This window comes from Triticum aestivum, chromosome 2B (genome assembly GCF_018294505.1).
Source record: "Triticum aestivum cultivar Chinese Spring chromosome 2B, IWGSC CS RefSeq v2.1, whole genome shotgun sequence".
Classification (NCBI taxonomy): Eukaryota; Viridiplantae; Streptophyta; class Magnoliopsida; order Poales; family Poaceae; genus Triticum; species Triticum aestivum.
In genome coordinates this window covers 59,449,870-59,466,869 of record NC_057798.1, presented here as the reverse complement: position 1 = coordinate 59,466,869, position 17,000 = coordinate 59,449,870, and the positions used below count along the sequence as shown (strand labels likewise).

General features: G+C 46.6%; 1 protein-coding gene and 1 pseudogene across 1 annotated transcript; one reads left to right on the top strand and one right to left on the bottom strand.

Moving 5' to 3' along the window:
* Positions 1–4,501: 4,501 nt before the first annotated feature.
* On the bottom strand, positions 4,502–7,954 carry LOC123040409 (IAA-amino acid hydrolase ILR1-like 8; annotated as a pseudogene).
* Positions 7,955–15,793: 7,839 nt separating this feature from the next.
* On the top strand, positions 15,794–16,749 carry LOC123040408 (putative glycine-rich cell wall structural protein 1). The gene has a single exon (XM_044463260.1). The coding sequence runs from the start codon at positions 15,794–15,796 to the stop codon at positions 16,508–16,510; it is 717 nt and encodes a 238-aa protein (XP_044319195.1). The 3' UTR covers positions 16,511–16,749.
* The last annotated feature ends 251 nt before the right edge of the window (positions 16,750–17,000 follow it).

Genomic DNA, 17,000 nt, shown 5'->3' with positions numbered 1-17,000 from the left:
TATAACTGAGATTATGATCCTCGGCACGCTGTCGCTTTCGACAACATACAAAGTCTCAGGGGCTACTATCTATACAAGGCGCACTCCATGAGCAAAACTGTCAAAACGTATGTCATTTTTTGCGTACCTCAAACCCCGTCAGCAAACTTCCGACGGCCTCATGCAACCCACTCTCGGTGGAGGAGATCCTTTCAATCACCATACTCATTAATGTGCGGTGATCTTCTGAGATAGACGCCCTCTCGAGCAAATCCTGCAGCTCCACCGGCCATACTCCAGTGGGTGCCAAACTCCCCGGCCCTGTTGGACTCAGGGAGACCCTCCGTGACGACACCTCAGGGTCGTCCACCCTGCCCGACGGGGCGGCAGATGGAGGCGTTTCGCTCTCCATCATCTGCGGACAAAGGTCCCCCGAAGATGAGCTCTGCTGAGATGGGCTGAGATCCGAACTACAAGGTGAAAACTTCGGTTACCCTTAGAAATAAAGTAGGGGTGTCCCCTATTACAAAATTCCCCCTTTTTTACTTACGGCTCGCTGGAGGGCTGATTCCTCTGGGGAGACTGTGCGGCCGGGGCTCTTCCCGGCATAGGACCTTCCGGTGCAGATTTCTTTCCCCGCTTTGAGGCCTTGGCCTCCGGGTCTTCGGAAGCGGTCCTCTTCCCTCCCTGGAGGGAGGGATTCTCGATTCCCCCCTTACTGAGAGCCTCCTTGGCAGAGGTGGTAGTTTCCGTGTGCCCCCCTTCGCCCTCCTCCGAAGGTGCAACCTCCAACATTTTGAGTAACACGGGATCCGGCGTGGTCTCAGGGAGGGGGCCGGACACCGTATCAGTTTTGCTTGCGCTATCCACTCCTGTCCAAGGGATAGCTGGTTAAAAGGCAAACCCATGATAAATAAATGGACAATGTGTCCGGACACAGGGCTACTTACTTGAGTATCCGGGCGATTGGAGCTTAGGCCAGCGTCCTCGGTCAAGTCCGGACGCATCTCTTGTGATCCGAAGAACAGTTTGTACATCTCCACGGGTGTCAAACCCATGAAGTGTTGGAGAGCTCGTGGTCCCTCCGGATTAAATTCCCACAGGCAGAGGGGGCGACGTTTGCAGGGCAGAAGGTGCCGAATCAGCATAACATGTGCCACTACGACCAGATTGATCTCCCTTTCTTGGAGATCTCGAATCCGGCCCTGCAACAGGGGTACGTCTTTGGACGACCCCCAGTCAAGCCCTTTGTTGACCCATGACATCAGCCGTTGTGGAGGGCCCGGGCGAAAGGTGGGCGGCGGCCTCTGCCTGCTGCCCCTGGGAGTGGTGATATAGAACCACTCCTGTTGCCACAAGCCGAGCTCCTCCTTAAAAGAGCCCTCGGGCCATGGAGCATTGGCCCTCTTGCTTATAACCGCCCCGCCGCACTCTGCCTGACGCCCCTCAATCATCTTCGGCTCCACGTTGAAGGTTTTGAGCCACAAGACGAAGTGAGGGGTAGTGCGGAGGAAGGCTTCGCAGACGACAATGAATGATGAGATGTGGAGGATGGACTCCGGAGCCAAGTCATGGAATTCCAGCCCATAGTAAAACATGAGCCCCCTCACGAAGGGGTCCATCGGGAAGTCTAAACCCCGACGGAGGTGAGACACGAACATGACACTCTCGCCGGGCTCGGGAGTAGGAATAACTTGCCCTCGGGCAGGCAACCTATGCGAAATCTCGTAGGTTAAGTACCTGGCGTCTCTCAGCTTTAGCACGTCCTCTTCCGTGATGGAGGAGGGCATCCACCGGCCTCATAGGTCAGAGCCGAACATTGTCGAAGGTCGAAAGTGCCCGAATCTGGAGCCCTGGGTGTTGGAACTCGGGGCGAGGGGCGGATTCGATTGAGGATTGAAGAAAAAGAATGGGCCTTGGTCTCATTATAAAGAGGGAGAATACCAAGAGCCGTCCCCGTGACCGTTTGGAACCCGCCTTCGATGGAGGGGGCGTGGCAATGGGCGCGGTTGGGTTACCCACGTCCGTATTGATGAGGATCCCGGAATAAGGGGAACACGATCTCTGCTTCGACAAGACGTGCCAAGGAAACCGCCTCGCTAAACGCGCGGAGGTGGTATAATAAAAACGATCCGAGTAAAGGCTTGATTGTGGTGTGACGTCACGCCGCGAAATACGTCGGCAGATTTTACTTGTGTAAATATTATTCTCTCTACGGTGGTATGTGGAATTTATTTTGCAGAGCCGGACACTATCCTGGTGTTCACAATCTTCTATAAATTATTCGGAGGAGGAACCCGCCTTGCAATGCCGAAGACAATATGCGCGCCGGACTCGTCGTCATTGAAGCCTGGTTCAGGGGCTACTGAGGGAGTCCTGGACTAGGGGGTGTCCGGATAGCTGAACTGTCATCATCGGCCGGACTCCAAGACTATGAAGATACAAGATTGAAGACTTCGTCCCGTGTCCGGATGGGACTTTCCTTGGCGTGGAAGGCAAGCTTGGTGATACGGATATGTAGATCTCCTACCATTGTAACCGACTCTGTGTAACCCTAGCCCTCTCCTGTGTCTATATAAATCGGATGTTTTTAGTCCGTAGGACGAACAACAATCATACCATAGGCTAGCCTCTAGGTTTTAGCCTCCTTGATCTCGTGGTAGATCTACTCTTGTAATACCCACATCATCAATATCAATCAAACAGGACGTAGGGTTTTACCTCCATCAAGAGGGCCCGAACCTGGGTAAAACATCGTGTCCCTTGTCTCCTGTTACCATCCGCCTAGACGCACAGTTCGGGACCCCCTACCCGAGATCCGCCGGTTTTGACACCGACAAATCCCTTTTAGTCTTCAGGTGTGAAGTGTGGAACCTCTTAGCACAGATCAGTTTACCTGATTATAGCACTTAGGCCATGTTTTGTTAATCACCTCCACAAGAGGATTGTGGATTTTTAGGATGATTTTGACTTTCGAGAGATTTAATCCCTCTCAATTCCTTTTAGTTCCCTTCGATTCCGAGATGATGGGGGTGTTCTACGCTCGGCAAAAAGTTGTGGCCGATCTCCACGGACGGACAGGGGAAAGCGAATAACAAATGGCCACGATAGCTAGTGTGGCCTATTTGACTAAGCTCCTACAAGACCTCCCATTCTCATGCTTGCAAGCATTGCTAGAGGTATGGGATTAATCCGGAGTTTCGTGGAGTCTCCGAGCCTGATTTGACTCCAAGGCATTGAGCAACGTGCAAACTGACCAGGTTTGCCTCCATGGTGTGTAGGAGCGTTTGTCACATTTTCAGGAACCAAGGCTGGGGCTTGCTTCTGTGTTGTCCAGGGGCTTACTTCCTTTGGTATTGCCTTAGAGTTCTCCATGCTTCCTGATCCTTGTCTTCCGAGTTGCCACCTGTTCCTTCGAGTTGCAACTTCCAAGCGTTCATTGCTAAGTACATGAAATGTCCATTCCTTAGGTATAGCCAATTCTCGTGCATACTGAAAGAGAGCTCATCAAGGAGTTGAGCCACCTCGGTTTGTATGGATTTTGCGGGTGCCCGAGCCATCGGTCAGTGGAGCTTGGGGTCTTGGCAGTAAGCTCGTGGTGATGTTCATAGGCCGCTACGCATCACCACCAAATTGTACAAGCCGTCAAGATGTAAGAGGTGTACACAAACCTAGACGATCCCTTCGTAGGGAAAATTATATTTCTTTTACCATTCTGCGAGGGCTCTTTTAAAAAAGAAATTGATCACAGCTTTAAGCAAATGACCTGGATTTTTTAATAATTTGAAACAGAATAAACTGAAACAAACACAGTCAACAAGTAGTCTTGATAAAACCTTACATCAAGACATTTCTAATTCGCCATCGTCTCTAGTTGCAGTTTTCTCATCATGATGTTCCTCTATAGGAACTTGGAGGTATTGAAGAGCCGCATGAGTTCTTCTGTTCATCTCCACTGGTGAGGACCTAAATAGTTGACATGGGACACACCCCTGACAAGGATGCCAATTGAATTGTGTCATCATCGACACCGCCAAGTAGGGCGGAGCACTGAGCCGACAACCCGCCGAAATAGAAGCTATCAATCCATAGGACCAAACCCAGAGTCCCAGACACATGGTCCTATGACAGCTGTGTCGGCCTCGACAACCACACCAGAACGGTGACGGCTGTATGGCAATTGTCTCCACCATTAAGTCTTGGGCGCCAAGGACACATGAACTTTAGTTAGCTGGCCAGCACTATATGGTTGTGTTGCTACTTTTTGTGCCACAAATCTCCTTCTAACTTAGTGAATATATACATGCGGCTGTCATATCTGGTCTCAAAAAAAATATTCCAAATGTAGAAAATCACAAACGACTACACTTAAATTACTGGACAGTTTTAATTATCATGCATGCTACATATGAAGATCATATCTCTCTCTCTCTCTCTCACACACACACACACACAGACACACACACACACACACACACACACACACACACATAGCGTCCAATCAAGCAAATGAAGACCATTCTGAATATCTAACACTATACGGGTTTGTCGTCTTTCATTTCAATAGATAAGTGTATGGATCACACATCAAAGGATTTCCACTACATAATCCAAGAACGGACCTTCACTCATGCTCGGTTCAGGAACTCAATGGCAACCGCAGCGTGAAACGCAGCTATAATAGGAAGAACATCCTCATCAAGGACGAAATGCGGGGAGTGCACCGGACGAACCATATCCATGGTGGTCTCATTACCTACACCGATGAAGAAGAATGCGCCCGCCGCTCTCTGTGCGTAGAACGCGAAGTCCTCGCCGCCCATGCTCCGGGGAGCCACCTTCACATTAGCTTCCCCGAGCATGGCCTCCGCCACTTTCTTGGAATGGTCATACATCCCTTCATCGTTGACGGTGGCTGGGTAATGCTTTAGCTTCTCCTCCATGAAGTCGACAATGGCTGTGCAGCGGTGCACGGCAGCCTGGGCCTCTATGATCTTCCAAAGAGGCATCAGGTTGTCAGTACCTCATGTCAAATGGTCGACGAAAAGCATTGACTGGAAACTTGAGATAGGAGTGAATGCATGGGGTGTTATAATTTGTCCTACCTCTTTCACCCTTTTCATTAGATATGACAGGCCTTCATCTGTCATGCTCCGAAAGGTGCCGCCAAACGACGCAGATTCGGGAATTACATTGTAAGCATCACCTCCTCTCAGCTGTGTAACAGACACCACCTAAAAGAAGTAGTACATCATCGACAAAGTTATCACTCACTTCCCAAGGTTTCATAAGCAGATTAATGGGGGCTTGGCCACCTCTGAATATATATGCTAGACATATTAATAACTTACAGCTGACTCGAGTGGATCGGTTTCACGGGCGACCAGTTGCTGAAGGCTGAGAATGGCGGAGGAAGCAGCAATGACAGGATCAACGGCATCGTGAGGGTTACCGGCGTGCCCACCTTTTCCCATGATCGTTGAGGTAAACCGAGCTGCAGCTGCAAGGAATGGACCAGGCCTTGATGCGACGACCCCTACAGGAAGATGTGCGAAGACATGCAAGCCGAAAATGGCGGAGACATCATCGAGGACACCCTCCTTTAAAATGTAGTAAGCCCCGGCATAGCCCTCTTCAGCAGGCTGGAACACAAGCTTGACAGTACCCTGAAGGTCAAGCAACAATGACACATATTCAACTGTTTTCTCACTCTCAGCAGTACAAATTTGAATGCACCTCAAACTGAATTATTTTGGATGCACATTATGATACATCATATTATTAAGAGTATTAGTTATATGCTGAACTGACTGAGTTATAATGTTGAGCCCTGGTGCCCAGAAGCACTGAAATGGAACTATAGCGCAAATTGTTTGGACTGACAAAAGAGCATTGCTTGCAAAGTTTTAAATAGCGCGCTAAGCATCTTAGCGGCGGACCTCTTATAAATGATATAGCGCGCTATTTAAAATGTTTGCTCATGTGTTTGTATACAAAAGATCCTTAGCGCAAGACCTTTTCTAAACGCTATAGCGTGCAATAGCGGAGCTAAAGCGTGCTATTCAAAACCATGATTGCTTGCTATTTCCAACACAAATATGATGTTACATGTACCGTAATAATCCTCTGAATTTTACCACGTTAAAATTAAGAGTATGATCAGTGCAGTATGTCTTTTTAACTACCTTTAAATCTTCTTTCCGAGATTGAAGTAGCTTGGCAGCTCCTAGAAGCATTGTCACATGGGCATCATGTCCACAAGCATGCATCTTGCCACTTTCGAGGCTCTTGTACTCCCAATCAACCAATTCCTGCCCATGACCACCGTACATACCATTGTCAATCAAATGCCATCACTATTTACTAACAAATTAATAAACCACTGTACAGCAAAGGTTCACAACCTAGGTTCTTGTTGATTGAATTCTGTTTTGTGCAAGCTGCACATAGAACATGTTATATTTGGTTGGACCAATGCTTGATGTCGATTGTCTTGCAGCTTACAACGTACAATCCAAAACAAAATTTCATATCAAATAGGTTAATTTTCCGGAATACGGGCCAATTACTACCTATAATGGAAAAATATTTTCCGTTTCGTCTCATTGTAGGCGCTGATCTATCCACTTTGTGTCCCTAAAGCGACATTCTGTGTTTCCTATGTAGTTAGGTTTCATGATATGGTGCAGCATAACAAACAAACAATAATTAGTCGGTGACAACAAGAATTTTGTCTGGCTGCCGCGATGGTCACTTGATTGCAGCACACTTGACAGCAAGAGTTTTGATTACTCTATACAAGATAGGTCCTTGTTGATTGAGTTCTGTTTTTTGCAAGCTGCACATAGAACATGCTGTATTTTGATTGGACCAATGATTGATGTTGTGCATCTACGACCGTACAATCCAAAAAAATCATATCAAGTAGGTTAATATTTTCATAACCTAATAATTTCCGTTTCGCCTCATGTAGCTGCTGATCTATCCACTTTGTGTCACTAAAGCCACATTCTGTGTTTCCTATGTGGTTAAGTTTCATAATGCAGTACAACAAACAAACAAACAAACAAGCAAACAATAATTAATCGGTGATGGCAATAGTTTTGGTTGGCTGCAGCAGTGATCTTCATGATTGCAACACATTTGATATTTTTCTTAGATAAAACGACGGAATTAAACCCACATTGGTGCGAATCCGAAGAAAGAGATGTAGACGTATAACAGAAACTACAATTCCTGAGCAACCTGTCAGTATCACAAGGTGACCTTTCAGCATCACCAGGACAAAAGAAATTGCAGCACCAGCTAATGGTTCTACAACACTGTGGTTGGAGGATATTCATTTGGATTACAGAATTGTGTGTTAGTTAATTCTCATTTCATAACAACCATGCATTATCATTCACAATTATTCCTGAAAAAGAATTAACATTCACATCCTGTCCTAATTACTCTAATTAGTTTTCTGTACTTGTCTTTTCCAAGAAAAAGAATTATGTTGGGACCATACGGGTTCATATAAGGAACAAATAAAGCAGTCCTAACAATGGTTAGTGACGACTGACGAGGGAAATGCAGAGTATGACAACCGACCTGCAGGGGGAGCGCGTCCATGTCGGCCCGGAGCGCGACGACTGGTCCGGAGCCCCCGCCGCCGCCTCCGATGATGGTCGCCACGACGCCGGTCTGGGCGACGGGCCAGACATAAGGGACGCCGAGCGCGTCGAGCTCGGCGCGCACGAGCTGCTTGTGCGGTGCTCTTGGAAGGCCAGCTCCGGGTGCTGGTGGATGCGCCGACGCAGGCCGCGCAGCCATGACTCGAACGGAGACGCACGCGCCGCGCCCAGAAGATCGGCTCCCAGCCGAGTAGTCGCCGATGATGTGGTCGCGAGATGTGAGAGGAAGAGGAGGAACAAGGCGACGAGATGAGCCGAAAGCCAAGCCATGCGAACGTGACCGAAAACTGCTCGATGCACACAAGACTATTGACTATGACGTGATATATATAGCTCGCGCGTGGCCTCCGTTGATATTTCCACCGGGAGTATAGGCGTGATTTGACTCGCCGATTTTTTTATTGCTGGAAATATTTTATTTGTTTAAGTTTGTTTTTTTAAGAAGATCTATATCTATTTTAAAAATATGTCTGAAAAGTATAAAGCACCTCAAACATAATAAAAACTACATTGAGGGCTCTAGACCTCTCCCTGTCACGCACATATTGAATTCATGCACCTAACCAGTTCGCCCATCTGTCAGAACTAATGGAGGAAGGTGGGCAATATATTTCAACGCTCCCCCTCACGTCTAGCCTATTTTAGTCTTTAGACGTGGGATCCGCAGAATCGTTTTATTTAATAGGATTATAGGACACCATAGCGCTTATCTGCCTTGATTTCCGAAACCAGAACTAATTCGGCCTTCCCTCAACTGAGAGGGTGTTTGTTTCCAGGGACTTATTGATTTAGGGACTTAAAAAAGTCCCTATAAGTCCCACCTAAACCAAACACAAGGGACTTATTGGGACTTATTGTGATGATTTGAGACTTATCAAATACGACTCTCAGGGAGGAGCTTATTGGGACTTATCCTGGGCCAGACCTACCCCACGTCGCTCCAGGCTCGGTCCCTGCACGCCGCCTGCCTCTCGGTCCAATCATCACCGCCGCCCTGCCTCTCGCCCCGTTGCCGCCCCGTCTCTCGCCCCGTCGTCGCCCCGTCGCCGCCCCGCCTCGGTTCGTTCTGCCTCGGTTCGCCGCCCCGCCTCTATTCGTTCTGCCTCGGCTCGTTGCAGCGGTGCCTCCAATCGCCGGACAGGCCCTCTCCTGAGCCTCGTTGCAGCGGTGCAACATGGACTTATAAGTCCCTGTAAACAAACAGGTAGGGACTCAGGACTTATAAGTCCCTGTAAACAAACAGGTAGGGACTTATGACTTATAAGTTGGGACTTAAAAAAGTCCTAGGACTTATGAAACAAACAGGGCCTGATTGACCTAGCCGACCTATAACTTATGCCGTGTATAGATTGACAAATTGCTGGGTCTACCCTCAGGGCGCCCTATAACTTATGCTGGGTGCCAGGGAAGAAAAGAAAGGGAAAGCGGTCTTTGTGGCATTGATTGTACAAGTTCGTGAAGAGGGCTGGACGAGTAGAATGAGGGAAAGCGGCTCGATCGAGAAAAAAGAGGAGTAGACTAGAAAACCTAGAACTTCAAAAGTCACTATTAATGAATTCCCGAGCAATTCTAAACCAACATATGCTCCGTATAGACGGAATCTCAGATAAGAACCTAACAGAAGTTTCGCGACTCCTTCATGGAATATAGGTCTTAGTATATAAATAGTGTCAGTTCGAACCTGACGAGTCGTTATCATCTGTTGCCCTAACTGTGTCCATTAGCACTTGTTGTTCGTAATGATATTTTGGAGAAGGAGCAATTACCGGAGTGAGAAAGGTAGAAAGAAGCAATCACGAAAGCTAGTGCTAGTTGTGGCTTTTTGTACTAATCTTGTTTGTTTGGTAGCTCGCATCAGCAGCTTTAAAAGGAATAGAAAACGAGGCTTTTTCCACCACACCAGGGGCGGGCATTACACTCAAGCAGGGGAAGTCAATTTGACTGCTGCTCGAGAACCTGTTTGAACAAGAAGAAGTAGCATGGCTCCAGCGGGGCAGAGCCAATTGGCTACGACATGGTGACCGAAATACAAATTTTTTCCACCACTTTGCAATTGCAAGAAAAAAGAGGAATCTGATCAAGTACTTCATGAGCGATACCGGAGATCGAATAGAAGGTAATGACTTACTCGATGCACATATTTAGGGCTATTTCTCTCATCTGTTTAATACGCAATACTCTTTGATAAGATGGGTTCTCTTGTGTTTCAGGGTTGATTAAGCGTCTGGTGGAACAGGGATACATTATGTGAGGCCAAATTGCCTGACGAATTGATGAATATGGCTCAATATAGACTGGTCCAGGTATACCGATCAGTCTTGAGCCACCAGGATAGCCTTCCACATATCATGTTCCTCCCTTGAGTGGTAACTATTTTCTAACCTTAGAATCCTGAACCAATTTGCTCCAAAGACTCTGTCATTGAAAGGAGTCCATTGGCTGATAAAATAGGTTTTCATGAAAACCACACATAGATAGAAAAGGTAAGAGTTACACGTGCCAGAAGTGAGGAATACCGCTCGGAAGCCCGATTGAACCTGTCCTCATTCACTGCTATCTCCATATATTGGATGCCAAGCTTGAAAGGGTAATGGTCCGAGAGGATGGGGCCGTAGTCTTCTATTACGCATGCTATGCAGACTCACTTCTACTGAAATTTCCAGAAAACAACCAGGGAGGCTACAAATTATCGGCTTGCCCCTGTCTCTGAAAAGTGAAGGTCAGCTCCACGTGGGTATTCCATCCAAACGATGGGAGAAGAGGATGACACTTGTTCGTATTGAAAACTGAAGACGAAGGGAAAGAGGTTTGATTGGAACATGTTCTACAAGAACTCCTGTGTAGAACACGCCCGTATCTATTCTATGGGCTGGCTTCAGGCCAACCCTACTGCTGAAGTAGAAAGCATCATATTCCGTTTTTTCCAACACTTGATCAGGAACCGGGCACAGAAATTCCTTGAAGAGAAGGGGATGCCTACAACCAATGCCTAAATAAAGGCATATGTCGAAAAGTGCAACTACTAATAGATTCAGTAAAGGAAGGCCCGGAACGGGCTGAGCTACTGCCCGAAATAGAAGAGGACGACTAGAGTAGAGGAGCCTAATTCCAATCCAAACAATTGACGAGGGAGTCTAATTATTTTTCCGTTCTTGATTGTTTCAATTGCACTTTCTTCATTGGAGGGTTGCTTGGAAAGTGCGATAGTTACGGCGCTTGGAGTATACGGATTGAATTCTTCCTTCTTCTATAGGTCTTTCTGGGCGGCGAGGCGGAAAAAAGGTGTAGAGAGGGAGAAGGTACATAAAAAAACGATTTCTAAGGTAGAAAAGAGGCATCCACCAGTCATTGAGAACAGCTAATCCCGGAATTAGCAGGCCGGTATGCGAAGAGAATTCGGTATTGAATCCGCGAGGCCAGGTGAAGAAAAGTCCAATATGGGTGGATTACCTTTTTCTGAAGGATAAGTCTCTGGGACTGACTGAACTGAATGTATAGCGTCAAGATAAGAAGCACGGTAGTCGAAGATGTACCTTGTGGGGTGGGGTACGAGTAGACCAGACCAATGATGAAAAGCATAGATACGAGCATGGCCTCCCTGTCTCAAAAGCAGGCCGCCAAGGGTGCTCGCATGAAGCATTTCTCACTCATAAATAAGTAGTTATCACAAATTTAGAAACATGCTCTGATTTCTCTTATCGAATTTCATTCATATTTTCCAGTATTCGGAGTTGCTTGGGAAAAGGTCTAGTCAGGGTCGGTTCTGTTCGGAGTTTCGGGTTGATCGGAAAAAAACACCCTAATTAAGACTTTTGTATAGTTTGTGTCAACCTGAGTTTGGTTAAGTGCCCGCCCGCCTAGATAGATACATAAGTGTCAGTTTGAATGAAGTCAAGTGTAAACCGTGTCAACAACAAGAAATTGAAGTGTAAATCTGGATGGTTTGAAGTGGAAACCTTAACATGCAAAAGTGTCTACCTCATTAGAAAAGCAAGTATCTACCGGCGATATATTCATTCGAGTATCAACCGGCGTCAACCAGTTGTCAAACTCCAAATATTTCGTTCGTGGGGGCATGAAGAAGTTGCTAAACCGGTTGTAAAGTGGCTCTGATAAAAACCATCATTAACCAATAGAAAAAGAAAGAGATCACAAGCGTTATCAGTCTCTAGACACATCTATCTATAAAAAGGAGTAGGGCACCTGCTATGAGATACATACTGGAGTCAAGGATTGAGACCACTAGTGAGAAGGCCAATAAATAATTTTTTTTGTATCAGAAGGGAAAGAAGGACCATCCATTGGCAAGCACTAAAGGTAGGAATCTAGTGGCTACTGCATCAAGCTCCATCCATGATTTTACACTCTAGAGGAGAGAACTGCTATGAGCCAGCTTTGTAGCGACCTTTCTTATGCGGAAGCAAAACCTGTATTTCTATACGAGTTTCCTTCAGTTGCTTAGGGTGAGCAAGCCCATAATATTCCATTTATATTCTGTCTCCCTTTTCTGTTGGAGTTACATAGGAGTTGTCCATAGGGGGGCACTAGTTACTGGTTGGGAACCATCATTTGATGACAAGTATTTTCGGACGGAGGTAGTACTGCGTTAGCAGGGTCTTGAACTCAAGACCTCTTGGCTCGGATACCATATTGAATTCGTGCACCAGCCAACTCATCCAAAAGTCCGTAATGATGGAGAGAGGTGGGCAATATATTTCAACACTTCCCCTCACATTTAAGCTATTTTAGTCCTTAGACGTGGGATCGATGTAGGGAATCATTTTATTTAATACTGCATTGGCAGGGTTTTGAACTCAAGACAGCTTGGTTCGGATACCATATTGAATGCATGCACCAGCCAACTCATCCAAAAGTCCGAACTGATGGAGGGAGGCGGGCAATATATTTCAACAGCACACACAACGAGAAACTCTAAACTCACCGCTTCAAAGAGACAACAGAAATCTACGCCGGAGCTCCGTCGACTACATTCATACGAACGAAGCCGAGGAGGATCGGAACCCGAAAGACAATCTTGAAGCAGAAGTGTCACCATTCGTCCGAGCGCCGCACCTGGGAGGACTAAAAGACAAACATAAACTACTACTCGGAGGAAGGCACCCGAATTCCCGTCCCCGCCACCAGCCACCGAAGCGGCAGGTAAAAGGGAGGCGAATCTATGAGCTCATCGGGAAGGGCCATCTTCCCAAGATGGAGGGAAATTTTTGAAGATTATAGGGGGTCCCGTAAATTTTTGGACATTTACGGGAACTATTGGAGTGCTTTTTTGGGCCCAACTTGTCTTAAGCGATGGTTATTTTATTGATACGACAACTGTTGAAGCTGCTGTAAGCACGTACTTAGAGGGTGTTTGTTTCCAGGGACTTATTGGTTTAGGGACTTAAAAAAGTTTCTATAAGTCCCATCTAAACCAAACAGGAGGGACTTATAGGAACTTAAAGTGGGCATTTGGGACTTATAAATTAAGACTCTCAAGAAGGGACTTATAGGGACTTATAGTTGTAATATGGTCTTATAGGAACTTATAAGTCCCAGAAACCAAACAGGTAAGGACTTTTTAGGGACTTGGGACTTATAAGTTGGGACTAAAAAAAGTCCTAGGACTTATGAACCAAACAGGGCCTTAGCCAGACTAACTCTACACTACAACACACATCGTTGAGCCCTTCCACTTTGGTGGTCATGCCCTGCCCTCCTTCAAGGCCGAGTCTGATCCCATCCTACGACGTCCCCTAGTTTACATCGACGACTTCTTAGTTGTGTTTTTACAAGCTCATGGATTTTAATAAGTTCGCTCTGTTAAGTCGGAGATCCAGATGGGGCAACGGGTTTTCTCACGACACACGGCCAGTGAATGTAGAAGGCGGGAAAAACTTCAGCATACCAAGAAATGTATGTATTTTCAGTTTCAGTAAGGAAGATTTTACAAGGACATGTGCCACTTAATATATGGGTTTGGGTTCTCTCTTTTTTTTGCGGGGTGGGTTTTGACCTTATTAGAAGAAGGAAAAGTAGATTAAAGGGAGTAAAATGCATTGATGGTTACTGAACTTGTCGTATAAACTCACTTTAGTCACTGTACTTAAGAATATGATCACTATATATGAGGTGCGGTGATTATATGGTTACTGACACACCGTATAGCTTCGTATTTTGTTCTGTTGACCAGTCAAACAGTTTGAATAATGCCTCGTTTCCTCTGCCTATCTACACGGCCCCACCTGTCAGTGACTAGGAGAAAGAAATAGAAGCAAAATTAAGAATAGAAACGGTGAGGAATTGAACCTTAAACAAAATGACATGAGTCCAGCACGCTAGCTGGCTAAGCCAACGACGCTTCGTGGCTAAATCGGAGAACAGAGTCTTATTAATTACTGTATATCATTCTGCAATCACGTGACATCCATGACCATGCGGCCGAAAGCTCTTTCTTCTCTTCTTCCCGCAAAAAAAAAAGAAAAAAGAAAAAAGAAAGCTCGTTGTTCTCCTCAGGTTCTTCTTTTCTTCCTCCTTTTTCCAAGCTAGAGCAGAGCTCCTAATTAAATTATGGCAAAGACAAAAGGAAGTACTGCTTGTAAATATTTAGTTGTGTGTTGAATTGTTTCCCTGTTTTGTAAACGGAGCGGCAAAGTACAGAAAGATGGCGTTTGCATCATCGTGTCCTGGGCATAAAGCTGAGAGATCTTTTTTTTTTGCGGGTAAAAGTTGAGAGATCTGTCATGACATGCATCAAGTTTCCAAACAAAACCCATTTTTCTTCCTCCTGTTTCGAAGCAAGAGCTCCTTCAAATCATATTAAGACAATGGCAGAAGATACAAAATAATAGTACTTGTACTTCCTCCATTTCTTTTTAGCCCGCATACAAGGTTTGGTCAAAGTAAATCTTTGTAGAGTTTGACTAATTTTATATTAAAAAATATAAACATTCACAATATGAAGTCAATATTATCAGATGCACCATGAAACGTATTTTCATAATATATAGTTTTAGTATTGTAGATGTTCATATTTTTTTATATAAATTTGGTTAAACTTTATGTAGTTTGACTTTGACCAAATCTTATATGCGGAGTAAAAAGAAACGGGAGAGTACGTTATAAGTTTTGTGTCGTGCACCTGTGGCGTTCTCAAAAAAAAAAAATATTCTAGTGGCCGGTCTGGTCCAAGAGCTGCCTCAAGTAGGGTACGGCGTGTGTGCGCGTTACTGTCTGCATGTGTTTAATAAGGGATCATGTGAAGAAATAAAACATATATTGTTGTCTTTTCAACTGGCTAGCGCACGGCTGATGTCAGTGTGCGGGTTTGGGTTCGATTCCCCGGGCGTTTTTATTTTTGCCTCTACTTCTTTCTTACACTCAGTGACAAGTGGGCCCTGTATAGGTCGATAGAGAAAATGAGCTAACAATGCACCATTCAAACTGTTTGACCGGTCAACTAAAACAAATACAAAGCAATACGGTGTGACAGTGACCGTACAATAACTGCAACTCGTATATGAGGACAATATTGATCGTATTTTTAAGTACAACGACCAAAGTGAGCATATACAGTAAGTTTAATGACCACCGATGCATTTTACTCTAAAGATCCAATGGTTGGCCTTCGTTCTTCTATCTCCAGCTTTCTTTCTCCTCCAACCATGTCTCCTTTCTATGAATCTGACTTATCCAAATTGCAAATTCAATCAACTTATGTATAACTATTGTGAGAAACAAAAAGTTAAAATCACTTCGACAGTGGAATCGCCATTTAAAAATGAGACTGGACATTCATATACCACAAGCCGGCGGAGCTATGTTGGGGCCGAGGGGGGCCGTGCCCCCCCAGCTTTGAAGAAAACCCTGAAGATTTTTTTTAAGGGCCCCAATGGTTTTGGTCTAGCTCCGCCACTGATAAGCTACATCCAAATGAATGGTCAACGTACGATAGCTCTGCATGCAAGCTAGCCCTAGTACCTGGTTTCATGCAACGCACGCAAGCTGTTCGCTCCAAATCCGACTAGCTAATCTCTGCCTCTAGATCCGGACCTAATTAAAAGATCAAGGTTCCACCATGGCTAACTCGCTATATAAACCCTACCAGCATGCTGAGACCCTTCACAACAACGCAAACGAGAATGGCTACCTCTACCAGTAGTGGCTTCCTCTTCATCACGCTCTTGTGTTTCGCTACACTTCTCCCTTCACCTGTCAACGCGAGGCATTTCCCTCGTATCCATGGCAGTACCAGCGCGATCCATGGTACCGGCGTCAAATTCCACTGGCCGTTCTCAAGGTCAAGGGACGGTTCTGGCAGTGGCCATGGCCATGGCTCCGGAGACGGCCACGGATTTGGCTGGACCGTGTCGCGCAACGGGTCCGACATGACCATCGGGGCCGGCGGCGGCATGGGCGGCGGCGTGGGAAGCACCCGCGATGGCGAAGGAGGCAACGCTGGTGGCGGTGCCGGCGCCGGGGTCGGCGTTGACGTCGGGAAGGACGGGATCAACGTGGGCTTTGGCCTCGGCGGAGGGGGCGCGGCGAGCGCGCACAACGGCGGTGCTAGTGTGGGTCTTGGCGGCGGGGCAGGCTTCAGTTTCCACATCGGCAGAGGAGGTGTCAGTGTCACGGTGACAGAAGGTGGTGGTGGCGGAGGAGGTGACGGCAGCGGTGCAGGTGCTTCAGGCGGAGGCAACGGGGTTGGACGCGCAGGCAATGCCGTGGGGACCGGCCAGGGTTCCGGGAGCGCGAGCGACGGCATGGGGAGCGGCTGCGGGAGTGGCTCCGGCTCCGGGCCAGGAGGATCCGCTGGCGGTGAAGGCGGCGGCGCGGGCGGTAGCAGCGGCCACCCGTGAGGACGATGCATGTGTTCAGTTGTCATGCATGCATGTTAGCTTGTCCACGTAGGAAGCTAGCCATGTGACTTGATTTAAATATATGCGAGATCAGATCGATCTCTAGTGTGTAAGCCTGTAAGAGGTGACTTGTTGGACATGTAGATCGACGTAGAACCGCATGAGTATGAACTAAGCTACGTATTTGTGTGTAAGCATTGATGGATAATATGGGAAAACATGTAAACCAGGTGCTGAATTTATTTTCTTCTACACCGCAAAAAAAAGATTTTTGTTTTTGTTTCTATCACTCGATTCACTTATAAACCAATTGTATCACGATTGAACGGTCGTCTCACCTTCTTTCTCCGCGCCCCACCTTCTTCCTTCTCATCCATCCCGACGATCCACCCTCCAACCAAGGCCTAGCCGCAGGGCTCCTCCAGCGCCGGCCCTGCCTGCCCAAGCCGGTTCATCCGGCGTGCTGCCACCCTTCCCATTCTTCTCGGAC

Bases quoted from the DNA above. Each gene is read 5' to 3' on its own strand.
- LOC123040408 (XM_044463260.1), top strand. From the start codon at position 15,794: ATGGCTACCTCTACCAGTAGTGGCTTCCTCTTCATCACGCTCTTGTGT.